Source organism: Limanda limanda, chromosome 5 (assembly GCF_963576545.1).
Source record: "Limanda limanda chromosome 5, fLimLim1.1, whole genome shotgun sequence".
Taxonomy (NCBI): domain Eukaryota; kingdom Metazoa; phylum Chordata; class Actinopteri; order Pleuronectiformes; family Pleuronectidae; genus Limanda; species Limanda limanda.
This window is the reverse complement of record NC_083640.1, coordinates 18,459,261-18,478,807: the sequence shown is the minus strand read 5'-3', so window position 1 is coordinate 18,478,807 and position 19,547 is coordinate 18,459,261. Positions and strand designations below refer to the sequence as shown.

Below are 19,547 nucleotides of genomic sequence, written 5' to 3'. Positions count from 1 at the left end.
GTAGCATGGTATAAATTCCCAGCGAGAGGAAAGTGAAGACAAGCCCCCCCGCCAGTCACAGCTTCAGACACTTTCTAGTGGTTTCACGAGCAGCAATTTCTATTATGCTTAGCGTCTCCGAGTCGTACGGCTGACATGACTTTGTGTGGAAACGTGTCTGTATGTGGGTGTTTTCTGACAGGGCTAATTGCGTCAGGGCCGTCTGAGGGCGACGCCGGCTCCCCGGTCATTACCGGGAAAGACAGATGTTTTAGCACTCAGCGCCGCGTTTCGTACACGCACAGACACACAAAACATAACATTACGTACTACACCTATGAAAGCCATGACGTGATGCCTAAATCAGGTTTTATGTGAGAGGCATTGATTCATTTCCCACCACTAAAACGCCAAGCTCGGTTTTTACAGCCCGGCCCAATATTGAACATGACTCCACACTAAATATCCTGCCGAGGCCTCGCTGGGTTTAACACCGTGACCTCCGCGCTCCACTGTGTTTTTATAGAAACGCATTATACTTACTGTCTGAATTAGTGTTTGAATAGACCCTAAAATGAACAATGCGTAGCTGTGTGGGTAACAAAGTGCAGATTTTGTACATCGTGCGGCGGCCATATTCAGCCGGCTGTGCTCTCGCGCTCGCTCTCTCCCTGATGCATTTTCCATGTGTGCTGGAAAGACAAACACAGCTGCACTTTAATGACACTCAAATGCTTCTGGGATTCAAAATGTGTGTGTGTGTGTGTGAGTTCCTGTGTGTGTTTGCGTATATGCAAGTTTCTTTTTGACCACTACAGTGAAAACCCTGTTGCATTTAGTCTCTGTGCAACTACCGTCAGTCTACCCTCAGAACTCGCCCCTGCAACTGCCTCACTCTGCATGTGCGTGTGCATGTGAGCGTTTCCTCAGAGAGTCATGAAGGCCTAAGTGGTATTTCTGAGCACCTATATGGCTGCCATTAAATAGCTTGTCAGCGCCGTCAAACCCCTTAATTTTTTACAATATACCTCCCGTTCACAAACACACACACACGCACACACACACATGCACACACAGACAACAGGGAGTCCCCGGACGAGACGAGACAGGCTGTGAGCTTCAAATGACCCCGAAAACAGAACTGCTGCTGAGTGATAAATGAGACAAATACAGGCTGGCACTCACTCCCTCTCACTTTCTTTTTGTCTTGCTCTCCCTCATTAACGCAGCGTAAATGGAGCCGTGTCTCCTCTCTCTCCTCTCTTCCCGTCCCTGCACATAAATCTTCCCGTTGCTAACACTTGCGGATAGATTCAATTTTTTTTCTGAAGCAGCCTTTTCCTCGAGTTTTCTTTCACAACATATAAAAAGGGGAAACAGTTTACAGTTTACATCAGCTCGGCGGTCGGTAACTACGGATGTGCAAGAGTCAACAAAGACTTTGTAATGAGATTAAAACAGCCTTCACAGGACAACGTGAGTAATGTGTTAACAGTATTTTCCGTCGAATACACTTTTTATTGGCGGACACAGCATTTAACAGAAAAGAAACAGCATATTGAAGCACCCGGTTATATGTTCTCTTGTGCGTGTGTGGGATTGTTGGATTTATGGATTATTACACAAGTTTTGTGACCAAACAAAAAAGGTACAAACTCAAACACCCACACGAGTGCACTGAAAAGTGTTATTGGCAGGTAACGCTGGATCGACAGCGTATTGATGCAAAGGCAGTGTGAGAGAAGGGTGAATCAAACAAGCAGTTGTTTGCACACTGATCCCTTGATTTCCTCTTTCCTCCTGTTCAGCACTTTTCACAACAGATACCGCAGAAAATGACAAAGCCAGTACGATACTTTCATTGATCTGTTTTTCTTTGCTTTGTGCTCCAGCTCAGCTGTTTCTTCAGTTGTCCTGGATTCACCCTCTATCGCTCCCTTCTCACTCTGATTGGTCTCATACAAGAGCTTGAGCCTTGAGGAATCCTCTTTTTAATGTACTCGGAGGAATGAAGCGATCCGCTCTTCTGTACCTCTGGGTCCGTATTGTAGGTCAGTGCCATGCCACATAATGAAGAAGCGTGTGGGCTCTGCACTGCTGTCAACCTCTTCACAACTGTTTCTAAAGCTGAGGTGCACTTGTTCACACCCGGGAGAGAAAACTACATCCACCTATCTGTAAATGTTTCCATCTCTACATCCACCCATTAGTTATTTATTTTTCAGAGAGAGTACCAAGAATCTACCATCCTCCTTTGAGTTAAACGCAAGGTTGGAAATAAGATTTGAGAATTGGAAATGGTGCTGAGGCAGGCAGGATATTTATATGAAGGGAAACACAAACAAACCAGGAGGAGCGTGACCGTGACATAGATCGAGGTAATCGAGCAGGAGAAGGGCTCTGACTAAGACAAGACAAAACATGAGCTCTCGGTTTTGGCATGAAAAATTCTGACATGGACCAGAAAAAAGGATTTTGAAAATGATGTAACAAGACAGTGCATCTGACAGACCTTCGCAGCACCGGCCTCTTTTAACCAGCTATGGTAGAATTGTGTCAAACTGTACAGAGGATGAGGGCTGCAAAAGGACAATAGAGTGTTCAAAACAAACTCCAATCTCAGATGTTACAAGAGGCTTTTGACTGCAACACACCAAACGGTGGAATCACAAAGGTGGAAACAAATAATGGCTGCCATAGCAACTTATGCAAAGACATGGCACCAATTTATATTGCTGCGATCTGGATATAAAAGGACCTCTATCAGGATAATAGACTTTGCTCTTACTGCACTGCTCTATATGGCAGTCCATGTTCCAGTGAACAACACCTCAGCCTTCAGCTTCTCACACTACGAGTGGCAATGAGCTCAGAGAACCAATGCATCACTCTTCTCCTGACAGCAGTCTGCCATGGAGGTGCCTCTACTGGAGCTGGAGAGTTTCAGACAACACAGTTTGACAAGCGCTAAGAATCCGTCATGATAGTCTGAAGATGCTTCGACAAAGTGAGGACAGCTTGACAATGAGTTGGACCCATAAAAAAAGCATATACTACAAAGCTACACAAAATAAAATCCCTGTGACAACCTTGGTAATTTTATTCTGTGGCGAGTCAAACTACAGTGTAAATATTTCTTTACAGCGATAGGAAGGATTTTATTTCATGAACTATATGTATGCAAAGTCCCAGCCTCCATTTATTTACAATTAAAAGGTTGTGGCTCACGGAGCTGGACTCAACCCAAGCAGCCTTCAGCTGATCCCAGTTGGTCTAATGATGGAGACACATGCACGCACATGCACACACACACACACACACACATTGCTTCTCTTCCAACCATTTCCCATCCTGATGTGATGAAGTCTGGCCGGAAACAGCCATTTCCCTGAATGTTCCCATCCCTCCTCCGGCATACTCCCTCATCCCTGATTCATTGCCAATAAATCACAGAGGGGAAAAGGCACAGAAAGAGAGAGAGAGAGAGAGAGAGAGAGAGAGAGAGAGAGAGAGAGAGAGAGAGAGAGAGAGAGAGAGAGAGCGAGAGAGAGAGAGAGAGAGAGAGAGAGAGCGAGGGAGACACACAGAGTATGACAAAGTATGAGATAGACAAAGTAGAAGAGAGGGAAGGAGAGATGGCTGCGTGAACCAGGAGGAGACAGTTCCCTGGAAGCAGGAAAACAGAAATGAATTGCCAAATATGGCTGCGTGTACTTTGTAGTGGTGACGTCCGATCGAGAAAACAAGAACAACTCAGATGTTATAAAAACACCATCACTAAACAGATAAGCGTTATTTCATGGGTACTGGTGAAACTCTAAACAAACCGAGAGGACAAGGTTGTTTGGGAGAGACACACAGACTGCTGCGTAATCTTCAACTCAAGCTTTCGTATCTATGACACATGTGGACTTAAACCACTGAAGTCTATGATTGCAAACGCAGACTATGATTAAAGTCAGTCTGTCCTTTGCTGTATGTCTCACAGATAAACAGTCTCCCACCTACTTCAGCTTCATTTACAGTAATCAAAGTGCCACACACACTATAACGATTTCCACATCGCTCTCCTTGTTTTTCTCCCCATCCTCCACTTACAAAAGCCCACTATGGCAGAGTTATATACGCCACCTGCAAACCCCACCCAACCGAAAAGGCTTTTGATCATGCCTTGCCGACTATTTACTCTTCCACAGGGGCTACGGTTACCACTTCCCTCCTCCCCTAACCATCAACATCGCACCTCAGCCCAACACAAGGGATTTCAGTCACCACTTAAACTTGCCTCATTTCTCTGTAGGTTTACATTATATCCAAAAATAGAGTTTGGCATCTGTGTCATTAGTCTCTAATACTCTGAGGCCTCTATTGCTTCAGAGGAGTAGAGTTTATTATCAGTTAAACAGAGTAGCTGACAAACAGAGGTAGGAATAACAACACCCAGAATAGAGGTGATGTGCAGCAGCGACAGGAGACTGGGAAACTTGTTGAGGGAAAACATCAAACTCTAAAACATCTGATTTGTTATTAGTTGGTTGCATCAGTTCACCACTGTTAAACTAAAGGGCAACAAATGATACAAAATCTCACACCAAGGTTCCATACCTGCTCTGCATCATTCGATCTGAGCACTACACTCACAAAAATTGGGAATTAGAAGTTTGGTCAATATCATAACAACAAGTCAAACTTCATCTGATGAGGAAGAACACGTGATTACAACTGAAAGCTCCAGAACAGCCACTAAATGGACCTTGTGGTGAGATTGTTGTGAGACAATAATATCTGCCTTATGCAATGTTTTTTTTCCTGACTCCATTAAGGTGCATTTTAATCTCCAAACTTGGTTTTATATAAGTTTTTTAACAAAAGCCTTTGTCTAATAAACCACAATAATCAACTTACACTGCTTAATAATGTTATTTGTATTTGGAAGTTGGCCTCCTGATCCCACAAATCTCAAGTTAACTGAACCCTGTCTGTTTTCACCAGATGGCACGCAACAGTCTGAAGTGCAGCTTTGAGACAGTCTGTTCCTTTAACCCTAATGTTGTTGACGTTCTCTCAGCCACCAGCACAAACCTGATGGTACATGTTTTTACACTAGCAGATTCCACGGACCATGAAGGTGCAAATGAGGTGACAGAGTGACTCATCGTCCGACACTTCTAGATATGCGGAGTTGCTTTCGGAAGGTGTCCCTTTTCTAAGATACATTGCCACACTCAGTTTAGGTCTCCGTGCAAAATCTGTGCAGATAGAGTGTTCATGATCATGTGATATAGCCAGTGAAATGAATAATGCAAAGGTTGAAATCATTAGGTGTGGGTTGATAACAATCAAGATGCTAAAAGTGGGTTAATTTAAAATAAATTGATAGATTGATAATGATTACCACAAAGTTTAGTAAACAATCATTGTGCAGCCTTAGCTTCAGAGAAGTGTGCAGTGCAAATTTAAAAAAATTTTTTGTGCAGAACAATTTTATCAGGAAAGACAAAGTTTTGGATTGTGCTATTCCCGGCATTTGTTTATCCAGTGGGAGGAGCTACTGCACACTTTTCATATACATAACCCCATTACACTCATAGTATATTATATTATCTATTGTATAGTCAAATTTATAATTTATACCTCTACCATATATATTATCATATTATATCATACTCTTTGTATATTCTTTGTATATATAAGTCTATATACACATATTTATACATGTGTACATGTTATTATTATTATATTACTATTATTATTATATATACTGTTGCTGCCATTATTACTATATACTGCTATTATATTGGTATAATTACTATCATATATAAATATATATTATGTTATACTATATACTATATATACTGTACTATTTTTATATACTGTCTAACAATAACATTACCATCATATCATCAGTACTATAACCATCATCTTGCCACTGCACCTTATCTACCTATTTATCTTGTGTTTCTGTTTTTATTCTTTCTACCTCAACATTTTTTATTTTATTCTACTGTATTGTATTTTATTGTATTCAAATATACCGGCTGCTATGACGACTTAATTTCCCTTTGGGGATGAATAAAGTAATATATCTATCTATCTATCTATCTATCTATCTATCTATCTATCTATCTATCTATCTATCTATCTATCTATCTATCTATCTATCTATCTATCTATCTATCTATCTATCTATCTATCTATCTATCTATCTATCTATCTATCTATCTATTAGATACGCCTGAACGACACAAGATGAGCCACAATGAATGTGTACAGAGCTTATTTACAACTTTAAATCACCAGATCAGAGTACAGTTTTAAAATTGACCATTATGAGAGAAGGTAAAAAATAATGTTTATTGGCATTTGCTCTATCTGCCAGCCATTAAACCCATTTCACTTTCTGGTTGAAGCCTGGCTGTATTGACCTGCTCTCTTCAGGTATTAAAGGTTCAGGTTTATTATGATACCTATTCATCATGTTGATATGTTCTTTGGAGTGGAGTGCAGTTGATCAATATCAATATAAGAAGTGCATTATAACTCACAAACTGCATCTTAAAGAACAAAGTGAAAAAATTTGTTGACCAAGGCTACTTACAGACCTTTATCCCCTACAGGGTTTCCTGTCCTGATCAGCAGGGGCAGACGGACCCTCTCATTACCAAGACCGCAGATGAAAATGAGAGCAAAATGAGGCCCATTACCACACGGGCGTGACTAATATCCCTCCGCAGACCCCCCCACACATACTGCACACACGCACGCTCGTCTCACGCGCACATCCGAGTTACATGTTTTCAGGAAAAAAAGTCAGACGCGCACGCCAAGCTGCTCGTGAATCAATAACGCTAAACAGAAACAAAGACGAGAGGAAGTTGGTAATAAACTTTGGCTCTATTAAATTGACCAGATCTCGGAGTGCTCTGTGGGGGGTGTCTGGCTCCTAACCGCTGTGTGCACATATAGGTGTGTGTGTGTGTGTGTGTGTGTGTGAGTGTGTGTGTATTCCCTAATCATCCATGATGTCATTAGTGTTTAATGCAACCCCGGCTCAGCCTAATTCCTGCCCACTAAATGTCTTGCCTTCTCTATTCCCTCCCTCCCTCACTCGCTCCTCTCTCCCTAACCACTCCAACCAGTCCTGTGATACTTCATCTCTCGTGTGCTTCCCTCATCTCTCCAAATATCCAGTCTGCTCGCCATGTCCTCAAATGTCCGCAGCACATTCATTACCTCAGCGGAATTCATAATCATCAACCTCTAACCCCCCACTAGTCTCGCTCCCGTTTCAATCCTCAGCTCCTGCAAATTTGCATTACCGATTTCGGTTGGACTTCTCTGCCTTGAATTTTTTTCCACTTCATCTCTTTCCATAGAGTCATTCCATCACCTATTTCCACCTTTTTCCTGAAACACCATCTGCTATTCTCTATCCACATGGGCTTTTTCCATCCAAGCCCATGATTTTGTGGCTTAACTTTTTGTTACAACTCCAATTTGATCAAAAGTCCATTAACAGTTTATTTTTTAGGGGGATAAATTTGACAATGGGGGAGGGTGACATTTGAAAAATATAAATTCTCTGTGGGGAGCCGGAGAGTCTCAAAACTATTGGACAATGCATGGACACAGATTTATGTCAATATGAAAATAAAAATAAAAGAATATCACATATATTTGTAGATGTTGTTGACACAGGAAGTGAAAATGATAAAATCTCTGAAGCTGCGGTTTCAAAGTCTGTATTTAAGATATCAACGTTTTGATTTCAGGTTGTGATTTGTTCAAATTGCCTGGATTTCATGTGTTGATTTGATTGGATGATGTATTTTGATTATGTCGATCATGTCACGTGCACATTTCTCTCATTCAATGCTCCAGTTGTACGTTTACCTGTGGTCCATCTAAACTTTTACCTCGCTGTCAACCTTTTTACTGCCTTCTCAATGTTTTTTCTTTCTTTCCTCTCCTTTGCCCATCGGGCCTGCGGAATGATTTATAGCCTTGCAATGGGCTGGTAGATGGAGGGAAGAGAAAGGGAGGAGAGGTGGATGAGGGGAGGAGGGGCTGAGTAGAAATTGGGCTGTTTGGCGTTTGAAGTACATAAAGGAGTAATATAAAATACACCTGGTCCATCCACGGGGCACTCTCTGTAAAGAGAAACAAAGGTAGGGGTGAGAGACGAAGGAGGAGGAGTAGGAGGAGGAGGAGGAGGAGAGGGCCGGGCCGTGGGGAGGAGAGGGGAGCGAAAGGGAGGGGAGGGGGGTCACTTCGTGTTTCCTTTCAGGATGGCTTTTATGGTTTAACTTCAAACGGTGACCTCCCACACCCCACACCCCCCTCCCCGCCCCTACATCCCCCTGCTCCCTCACTCCATCCGTTCCACCGTTCATCCCTCCCTCTCTCTCAATATTGTGTATGGCCAAGTGGACAGTAATTGGCTATTCTTTCATGAGGCTGATTTCAGCACTCTCTTCCCCCCACAGGAAGGGGCCTTTTTGCTGCCCCCTTAGAAGTACGTGGATTGTGTGTGTGTGTGTGTGTGAGTGTGTGTGTGTGTGAGTTTGTGTGTGTGTGTATACGTTGTTAATATGCCAGACAGTAGGTATCAGGTGGTTGAAGGGAGCTGCACTGGCTACGGACTCTACAGGCATTTCATTCACTGAATGCTCCACATTACGACACAGGAATTGGATGGAGGTAATCTGATATGGAGAAATCACGGTGATGTTTTTGTAAAAATATGCTCCAGATTTTAAGTACCGCTTAAAAATGTTCACTACATAAAGTTTACATTACATGTGTTGAAAGCTGCAGTCACAACCGCTAAAAGCACATTTAAAACCCTCAAAAGTCATTGGATTTATACAGTTCTTGGCAATGAATAAGTATTTTGTTTTTCCTTTCACCCGAGGGCACTTACCTTACTTATTCATGCCTTTAAATGTACTGTACGAAAAGATAAGAGGCTCTGAAAATGTTTCTTACAGTCTACAATATCCGAGCATACTGCAAATGATATATAAAAGCCGCTCTACTCTCACTAATGACTTCTGGCCCTCTGTGGCTTATAGATCAGTGTGCGTTCATTAATGATGCAGGCGTGTGTGCAAGTGTGTGCGTCAATTAGTGTGTAGAGAGGATTAGGCGTCCCCAGAGAGGCCTAATTAACTCTACACACAGGCAAAACCTGCGCTTTAGGAGCGTTTTATGGCATTTTTCAGGTTCTCTTTTTTGGGGTTGTAAACAGTGAAAAGTGAGAGAAGCATACGAAAACAAGTCGGGATGTATAAAAAGTATAAAGGCCTCATTCAAGCCAGTTATGTCCTCCAGACAAACAAGACACGTTCTCATATATGCATTGACCATGCACACACACACACAGACACACACACTCACTGTGGAGGATGTGTGATGTATACAAGCTCTTAAAAGGTTACTTGGGCAGAGACACAACATAAACACAGTCTTAAGTACAGGGTTGTCTGTCTCCGCAGACACAACACAACAACAGAATTTGGGATTATTGTGTTGTAACACTGTTCCACTCAGAGTGAGTCACACCAACTTTACGAAAGCAATAAACACAGGAAAACAGAAGTTTACAAAAAGAGAAAAAGGGTTAAGGCCAGATCCTGAGTAGAAGCAGAAGGAAGGAAGATACCGGCCTAAGTACAGAAGAGTGCCTCCTACCTCTTTGTAGTTCACCTTGGGCTCGATTCTCCTCCGCTTTCTGCCCTTCCCCTGATGACTCCGACTGAGGAGAATCCATTTTACAGCCTGCAGGAGGGAGGACGGTGGGGTGAGGTGGCGAAGGCGGGAAATAAAGTAGAGGTAGAGAAAGGGAGAGACCAGAAAGAAACAGGTTTTGAGTAACAGGGGTGAGACAGTATACAGAGGAAAATACAAAAAAGGATGACAGAGGACAAAAGAAAGGGAATAAGAGAAATAAATTAGTTTTTGTATCTTATAGCAGGAAGTGAATCAGACTTACAGTGCACTTTTTATCTCTCAACTGGAAAAGCACCCAGGAATACACACATGCACACTCTCAGCGAGCCACTAACATGAGCGTAAAGTGGAAACACCCTTGAACGTCCGTCTGCCTATAGCCCCCCCCCTCCCTTAACCCACTCACATTAATTCTAACCTTTCAGCGCTCACTCGTCCTCCATTTATAACCGACGCAAACTGCCGGCTAAGACAAAAGAATAATAATTTAAGTAGGTTTCTGTGACGGAGCCTGGAGCGCAGCAGATCCAAACACCACAGATCTACATTAAACAGCCAATCAGTGCCAAACTCAATCTGCTCTTCTCATCCACTTTAATTCATGAATAAAGTGTCATAAGTGTGTTTTTCCTAAAATGTTAACAACATACAAAGTCTATAAATAATTTCTTTGCCCAAAAATATTCTTCTCAGATCTGTTTCAGTTTTATCTTAAAGGAAAGATTGACATGAGAATGGGAAAATATAGGCAAAGCGATTACAAACACAGGACCTTTATGGGAAATCTGATAGGGAGGCACAGAATGACACGCAACAGATGTACAGCTCTGTGTGCCGCTCTTCACTCAGAGACGGACAGAGGGAGAGACTGGAACGAGGGAGCAAATGGGCAGAGGAGAGGTGGATGGAGAGCAGGAGAGGTATAGAGATAAGAGATGGTATCAAACCGTGCGGAACAGAGTGTGTGAACGAGACAGAGGAGGGAAAAGAGAGGAAAGCAGAAACCGTGGGAAATAAACCAGAAACAGGAAAAAGGAGATTGATGGGAATCAGATCAAGCAATCTAAGGTGCAATATTTCTAAATGTGAGAGATGCCCCCCAAGTCTGTCTGGCACTCCCTGAGGACGAGAAGAAGAGACAGGAGAGGACAGAAGAGGAGGAGAGAGAGAGAGAGATAGAGAGAGAGTGCTTACCTCAGCTTTGACTTCTTCTACCAGCCTCGCCTGTGACCACACGGAGCTCCTTTCATACAGCCACTGAACGACAGAAGAGAAGGGAAAGCAGTGAGCCGGGGGCAAGTGATCGGGACAGAGAGGAATGCTTTGCAGAGGCAGAGAGAGAGAGGAGAGAGAGAGAGAAGGAGAGAAGGAGAGAGAGAGAGAGAGACAGAGAGAGAGAGAGAGAGAGAGAGAGAGAGAGAGAGAGAGAGAGAGAGAGAGAGAGAGAGAGAGAGAGAGAGAGAGAGAGAAGCAAAGCAGGAAGGGGAGGGAGGAAGGAGGAGGTGGGAGCGCGATCACTTGTTTCTCAGACGGAAACTCGCGACTTGACTCCGGAGGATGAGAGAAAAGAGGAAGAGTGGAGGAGAAGAGAAGAGAGAAAGAAAAAAAACAGGAGGAGGAGATTAACAGAATGAAAAAAAATCACCTGAATTAGCCTCCGAGCAACCATAGGACAGACGGACACGCACACACGCACACACACACACACAGAGCCATACACAACCTACGCACAGACAGTGAGCACAAACATACAGCACTTACTCTCTAACCTTATTAAGCTTTCGGCAGAGCTGCTGCTTGAGTGATGTGAATCACACAACAGGGCGATGACGGTGAAGGCTGCGTGTGTTTGTGACTGTGTGTGTGTGTGCATGTCTATCTATAGTCATGAGGGCCAATTTTGGTTTAATACCATCATTGTAAGGACATTTTGACATTGTGAGGACGTTTGGGGCGCCCCTCACAAATAAGGGTTTAAGACTTGGTTTAGGTTAGGGTTAGGCATTTAGTTATCATGGTTAGGTTAGGGTAAGGGGATAGGGAATACATTATGTCAATGAGTGTCCTCAAAACTATAGAGACAAGTGTGTGTGTGTGGTCCAGAGACGGAGACACACTAGCGTACATGAAAACAAACAAGATGCAGCAGCGCTACATCATACTCCTGCTGTAGAATCCATGATACACAATCCACAGACATCCCCAGGTGCACACCATGTTCCTGCTATTAACGTTGCCATAGCCACACACGCAAAGTTCAATACTATAACTGCATGCCTGAGTAGTTCTCTCTGTGTATTACACAGTAGTACTCCAGCAGAAAGAGCATGAAGGTGTGTGTAGAAGCAGAGGACACAGAGGGAAGGAGATGTTAGAGTGGGCTGTATAGAACGTGGTATTGAAAGAGTAAATTGACATTGTGTAACACGATACCACACATAGCTCTTTTTGCTGCCTGGATCCTCACCACCTTCCCCTGAGTATAGCAAGGCTTTTGTCTTCCTCAACCCCCCCCCCCCCCCCCCCCCCAGTCTGTGCAGTGTCTGGTGGATCAATAGGTTCAGAAGCTATGCTGAGAAGCAAATAAATCACATCCCTAACTCACTTAAAAGTAACTTATAGTGATCTGTGTTAGTTTTGTCAATCGACAGTGTTTTAACTATTTTAATTGGAATCATTCCACACAGGTTGAGAACAGGAACTTCCCTATTCTTTATAAATACATATAAACACACACTATGATGTGAGTCTGAATGAGTCGTTCTATTCAAAAAGTAGAGACAGCCAGAGTTCACTTTTAAGGTTCAGGTTTTTTGCAACTCTTAAATCAAATTTTTTTTTATGGGAAAAAAAGTATATATATTAAGTCTGCTGAATGAAAAGTTTTGGTCAATAAAGGGTCATCTTTATTTAAAATAAGGTATCTCAGCCTAGATCCATCATCCCATTGGGAGTGCTTACTCATCTAAACTGTGCAGTTTAAAATAGGCCGGCACTGGCCTTTCCATTCCACAGCTCTTACCCCGGGATCGGTGAATGTCATTGTTTATTATTAGGCCAAACCATTTCCTGCCTTTCTCCAATCCAAGCACACTGTCATGCGATGGATGGGAGAGCGACAGAGAGAGAGAGAGAGAGAGAGAGAGAGAGAGAGAGAGAGAGAGAGAGAGAGAGAGAGAGATTTTAAAAATGTGTTTGTGGCTAGTGTACACAATACACAAGCACTTGCATTTGTAAAAGGTTTCAATCGATCTGGCTGATCTTATTAGCCGCTGACTCGCACATCAAACGCACAGAAAGGCCTCTGAGAGAACACTCTAGCCCTCACCCAATCAGGTGTGAGAAAACCCCAGTCCCTCCAAGCTGTCCTTTCCACCCTCAGAGGCCCTGAAAGGCTCCAGTTACATCATCACATAATCTGGAAGGTGAAGGTTCCCAGACAGCAACACAAGCACAGACACACAAACACAAAAGCCCATACACACAGTTATAATTAAGATCAGTTACCATGGAGATAGGTGGATTGAAGAAGCTGATAAAGTGGATTGACGGGGGTGTGTGTGTGTGTGTGTGTGTGTGTGTGTGTGTGTCTGTGTCTAGCATTGAATTCCTGGTATCTTCGACCATGGCTCTCTCAGGATCAGAGAGGGCAGATGCAGAGAGGCTCCGCTCACCTTCGAGATACAATACCACTTAAATGAAGTACCGCATTCTAGCACTACAGCAGGTCACCATCAATGAGAATCATCTTTTGAAATAGTGATGTGGAAAATTCAAAAACATCTTCAAGTAGAAATGTTTTTCTGGATCAGGAACGCCCTTGTCAGCGCCCAACAGTTTCTAAAAGCCTACAGGTTATAGTCACATATCATTTAAGCTGAAGTATTTCTATTTTGACAGCTATATGCCTCTAACGTGAGAGATCACTTTTATTATGGCAGCGTCATTACAGTTCTTTATAGCTGCTCTGTACTATGGAAAATGTGATGCTGCTCTTGTCATCTCAGGGTAAATGTTTTAAAGGATAAATAAACATCTATCTTGGAATAACCGTAACACGACTGGCTTTAAATAGGATCCCCACAAAAAACCTAGAAGTTTAGAAATCTGGAAATGTAGTTGATGAAACAATCTCAAACCACATTGATTAAATATTCAGCCATTTAGGTGACAGCTTGTTTCGTGAAGCCAACATGGCACCAAATGTTTTTGTCGTTGTCAGTTAGCACAAAAGCAGCAGAGAAAATTAAGAATTACATCAAGTAAACTAAGGTATAAATTATGCCATGTTGCATTTGAAATAATAGGAAAAGGATACAAAGCAACACAGCTACAGAGTATGGGAGTGTATCTTAATGTGCAAGAAGTTAAACAAATATACGTCAACGCTCAGTTCAAGAATGGAAACAACTAATCTCTTGTCCAACCAGAAACTAGTTTGACTAAACATTGCTCCAGCATCACGACCCTCAAAACAACAGCCGTGCTCTAATCTGTGATTATGACAGATATATAGAGCATGAACATAACTCAAGTAGTTACTTATTTGAAGGTTATGACACAGAACTTGTGAACTCAGGTGGCAGAGATAACTTCATAAAAAGAATGCATGTGCTAGACTCTAAGCACAAACGACCTGTACTAGCAATACTACTATTAGTGGTACTCATTTATAATCATTTATTGGACACAGACAAACAAGTTTCATTTCAGTCTAGCTCGAATAAAGAATCAAGTGTTAAGTTTAAATATTTATTGTAATAATATAATATTTATTTCAATAAAATTATGTATAAATATTTTCATAATTTTTTTTATTTAAACCTTATTTATTTAACACAACATCAATGTCTTTTCAGTCTAACTGGGTCAAGGATGTAGTTTATTTAACTAGGTCAATATTGTAAAAATACATTGGAAATGAAACATTAAATACAAATGCCACTTACATTTTAAAATGCAAAAGCTGTATTATTATGTATACTATATAAATAAAGTATTCACCCTCTGGTAGTTTATATACATAAATATTTAAAGACATTTTAAAGGAAGACAGGAAGAATAAATAGAGAAAGAGAAAGACTCCACATACTGTACCTTTGGAATTCCCGGACGATCGAGCCACTCAGCATAAATAGCACTGAGGGTGAGGCCTTTTCTGTAACACAATGGCACAAGTGTTAGTATTATTCCTATTATTATAGCAATGACTGTTATTGCCCAAGACACCATACGAAAACATGGCTCTGGGAAAAAGCTGTTAGGGTCATGGCGGACTTGAGGTCTTGGCCAACACCTTAAACAAAACGAGGGGCACACCCACTTTCCCATACAAGGACAAGCAAACAGGCATGTACAGACAATGAATGGATTTCTATGTATGCATGTATGGAAGTATGTATATGTACACGTGTGTGTGTGTGTGTGTGTTGCTTTGGAGGGACTGATGGTTTACCAAAGTCATGCAGTATACAATGCACAAGACACACAAAGCGATACAGCTTTCAGAAACAAAAGGGAATGCAAACAAAATTCTAGATGCAGTCTGTATAGTTTGTTGGATAAATAGAAAGTAAACAAACTACACAGTACACAGCATTCTCCCTCCATCGTCATTCCTGCCGCCTGCGCTTCAGATTCCACATTTGACTATTACTGTACATTAATCTGTGATGATCAGCCCACTTGAGGAGTTATTTCGTAATTGACATTGTTGTTTACTCATTTTATCTCGATCACGCTCCACTAACTGAAGCTTGATTAGATTTTTTCTACATTTACCAGATCAACTTTTGAATAAACTTGTTGCATTCACGACAAACGGAAAATTAATCCTTAGTTGAACCCTCCTTTCTTTTCATCCTTCTTTCAAACTAAGCAAACAGGGAGGGGCAACTGGGTGAATAAGATAAGTCCCTGAGCCCAGCAGGACTCTCGTAGCAGTCAATAACATAACATAACATAAATGCTAGATATACTATTTCTAAAATTTAACAATGACAATGATTTCATTGACAACAATATTCTGCTAATAAACCAATTAAGACAAATTCTGAATAAGACACAAGCATTTATTGATTACCTTAACCTGAATAAAGTCATACTCACAAAAAGTAAGAACCAAATTAAGACATGTGGAGTTTTGGATCTTAGTCGCATTAAGTAGACATGTATATCTTAACTTGAGTTTTGGTATATTCCGACTATGCTCTGTAACATGTTCATGGGAATATGAAACGACCATTCTATTTGTAAGTCATATGAATAATTGAAATAATGTCATATTCAGAAAAAGGTTAATAGTCTGATTATTGCTCTCCATTGAACAAAGTCAATGTGATGGCCAAAGATTTGTGTCACCTTTTCCAGTATTCACAATGCCGTGCTTCAGTGCTGCAGGTTATGGTTAGCATGCTAGCACGCAGAGGGTGGATCTTGTGCAGACTTTGAATGTCTAAGCTGAATTTAAAAGGCAGTCCATCCAATAGCTGTTGAGGTATTTCATCAAATTATGGAGCACCACACCAACAAACCAGTTTATAGACTGCTGCACATGTGGCTAAAACTTTGCTGCAAGGTCAAACCAGTGCTCCTTTGCTCCCACAGTCTAAGGTCTAAATCCTACTGCGTCATTTCCTATTGTATATTTGCTGAAAAACTTTGGCAGATGGAGAGTGGACTTTCAGTAAATGGAAGCTCATAAAACTCTATTTTTACTCCGCAGTGTACTAGGGGAGGTAATATTTCCAATAAAGCACAGATTTGCCTAGAAACCGGACATTAAAAAACGTCAACGGGGCCTTTACCAAATGGAAAACTCTACTCTAGGCATTTGGACTTGAACCATAGACGATACATGAGGACTAAACATCTGTCACATCAATAGTGAGACACCATAAAGCAGGATTACATGGGATTATCAGAGGATAGTTCTTTTCTGCGGCAAACAGAAGGTTGATACTGTTAATCCACGACATGACGTGTCATATTGTGTTTAATAATAGGCTTAGATAAAAAATATGTGACATGTGCAGACTAGTTTCTTCATGATGGGATTGGAAACTTTAATTCATTTTAATAGTATTACACAGGGGAACATACCAGCTTTTAGAAAAGCTATTCATGGAGAGAAGTAGCTTCTTATTGACAGAAATCGATAGAAATACAGATTTTTTTGTATGTATGCTGATCATTTTAAAATTAAGTCATATAATTATTATGGTTGGATGATTTAGTCTGGGGAATGTGCAGGATATTTGACCCCCCATCCTTTCTAGAGCGTCTAACCTAATCCAAAACCTTGCTTTTCTAGTGGGCTGTTTTGTGAAAGAGGCATCACATCCAAATATTGACTGTCCCCAGCTCCGTTTGTTTAATTCTGTCAATGTCTGCCAGCTCGGCGGCACACTCCATATGACAGAAAAGAGCGAAAAACAACAACATTCAGAGCAGACCCAAAAAAAAGGAGAGCTCAGTGAAGAGAGGTGTTAGAAAAGTAAGGTTGAGGGTGAAAGAAACTAACATGAAAGACAGACAGGGGAGAAAGGAGGAATGGCGAGACGGGCAGAAGAAGAGGTTAATGAGGCAATCAGGAGAAATAGGGAACTGAATGATTAAACGAGTGCAGGGAGGGAGAGAGAAAATTAGCGAGGAAGCGAGCGGGAGGAGCAGTTATCCTTTTACACTTCAATTAATATGAGAGCGGATGAGACTGCTCTCTAAACAGGATTGGTGTTGGGAGCCGTCTCTGGCCGTGTTTCCACAGCAGCACCACGTTAGTCAAAGGGCAGCAGCCAAATCAACACATGCTCAAGTACTTGACCTAAAAAAAATCTATTCACGAATCCCATCTGTTACCAAAATAAAAGTTCGGAGGCTAAGTTAAAACAGGGATTTAATGAATAACATAGCTTTAATTTCAGTGGAAGTAGAAAACAGGCGACTGCAACCCAAGGCCAAACCCAAGTCGCTTAAATGCATCAAGGCATTTTTCATTATTCATGAATTATACTGTGAGCTTGATTCACAGCCACTTACATACCTCTCCATGTCGGGAAAGGTAATCAGCAGCATTTGCAGGAAATCCTGTTCCAAAAAGAAAGAAAGGAAAGACAGGGAGAGATGGAGGCATTGAGGGAGGTGTGGGAGAAAGGGAAAAAGAGAAAGGAGAAAGGCATACCTGATGTTAAGTCAGGAGTACAAGGTCAAGCAGTGTTTATGTAACATCCATTATTTAGCAGGAAGACTCAACCTGCCACTGAGGAAACAGAAGCCAGGTGGAACTCATCACATATCACACACAGACGGAAAACACACAATCACACACACATGCACACACGCGTGCACACTGACCTCCAGGTGTGATCCCTCAGCCTCATGCAGAATAAACATATGAGCTGATGGATCGTCACCAATCGGAAAAGCTGCTGGAGCATTTTCAACTGTTGTGACACATGGGATCAAACTCACGTCAGCCTCCAACTAATTAATGTAAGTGAATACCATTGTGCCTCAGAGACAGTCGGAGTGAATCAAGCACAAATCTGAGCTCAGATTTCTTTAACAGCCACTGAAGTAGCAGCGAGTCAACACTGAGATTCTGCATTGAAGATACTATATAAAACAATGGGAATCATTTTTTTGTGTGAGTTGAATCGTTTGCAACACTAGTTAATGCTACACACGGAGGCTGCTAACGTCTAAAAACAACCTTCACAACACTAATGACAGTCAAACTGTCAAAATACTCACATACCCAGACCTATCTTTACATAATATTTTATCACGGTGCCAGCAAAGGAGTCAAAAACTTGTTAGTCAAACTACACTTACATGTAACGTTTATTACATCACCTGTGACATTCATTTCCACGCATGTCGCAATTAAGAGTGCAAGCACTGACGTGAGCTCAGGCAACAGGAAGCTGCCTGCAGTTCACTTAACAGCCACCAGGGTCAATATTAAGAGTTTTCTACAGCCTCACCTGTGACAAAATGAGCTGCCCGTGGTATTTCTTCACAAACAATCTAAAGAAGTCCATGAATTGTTCGTCTCCCACTTGACTGGCCAAGAACCTGAGGAGGAAGTAGCCCTGAACAAAGGACGAGACGAAAAAAGAAAACAACATCCATCCATCATCCGTCAAAGACAATAGAGAGAAACTGTGCAGCAACATCTGTACCCATTACACGTCCTGCTACAAACACACATAATAGAGTCGGACACCTATAAAGACATAAGACTTTTACTTTTAAACTCTTTTGTTTCAATTTTTGATTCTCATCCTTTTCTCCTCCTTTCTTTTCCTTGCTGATTTGACCACAGACGTGTCTCACCTTGAGGTAGTGCACTTGCATGAAAGTCTTGTCAGGGTTGAGGGCATGTTTCACTGTGGAGGAGCCAGACTCGCTGACCTGACCAGTGTTTTCCATGTTGGGCCTGCAGAAGTAAGAAATGGAGAAGATACACAAAGGATAAGATATAAAGATAAGACAGGTGAGACATTTAGTACACAAAGGGAGATATTTAGCACACAAAGTAAACAGGAGGGTTTACAGAAAAGGACCCAGGCAGGGTGAAAGAAAGAAACGCAAAAAACACAGTGAAATGGGAGAGAACCTGAGCACAGAGTTTTTATTTTATCCCCTTTTTACAGACATTTTAGTTGCAGGAAACCACATTTTCTACACAGCAAGAATACACCGTCAGCAGCACTAAATCCAGCCACTCAGCCGAACCTTTTGGCGCACACATTGCCAAGTTGCCTTACATTGCCTGAGGCAGGCTGGAAATCAAGCTGCAGATTTATAATTGCATGCTATAGTGTTTATATGAC

At 41.7% G+C, this 19,547-nt stretch overlaps 1 protein-coding gene across 1 annotated transcript in view; it reads right to left on the bottom strand.

The window, feature by feature from the left end:
* The window catches only part of aopep (aminopeptidase O (putative)), a 71,696-nt gene that overhangs the window by 25,210 nt on the left and 26,939 nt on the right, over window positions 1-19,547 (bottom strand). Inside the window, exons 9-14 of the mRNA XM_061072298.1 lie at window positions 19,048-19,150; window positions 18,696-18,803; window positions 17,753-17,796; window positions 14,809-14,869; window positions 10,906-10,968; window positions 9,673-9,759 (exon numbers count right to left, since the gene is read on the bottom strand). Coding sequence (XP_060928281.1) covers window positions 9,673-9,759; window positions 10,906-10,968; window positions 14,809-14,869; window positions 17,753-17,796; window positions 18,696-18,803; window positions 19,048-19,150 — 466 coding nt within the window. The remainder of the gene's footprint in view (window positions 1-9,672; window positions 9,760-10,905; window positions 10,969-14,808; window positions 14,870-17,752; window positions 17,797-18,695; window positions 18,804-19,047; window positions 19,151-19,547) is intronic.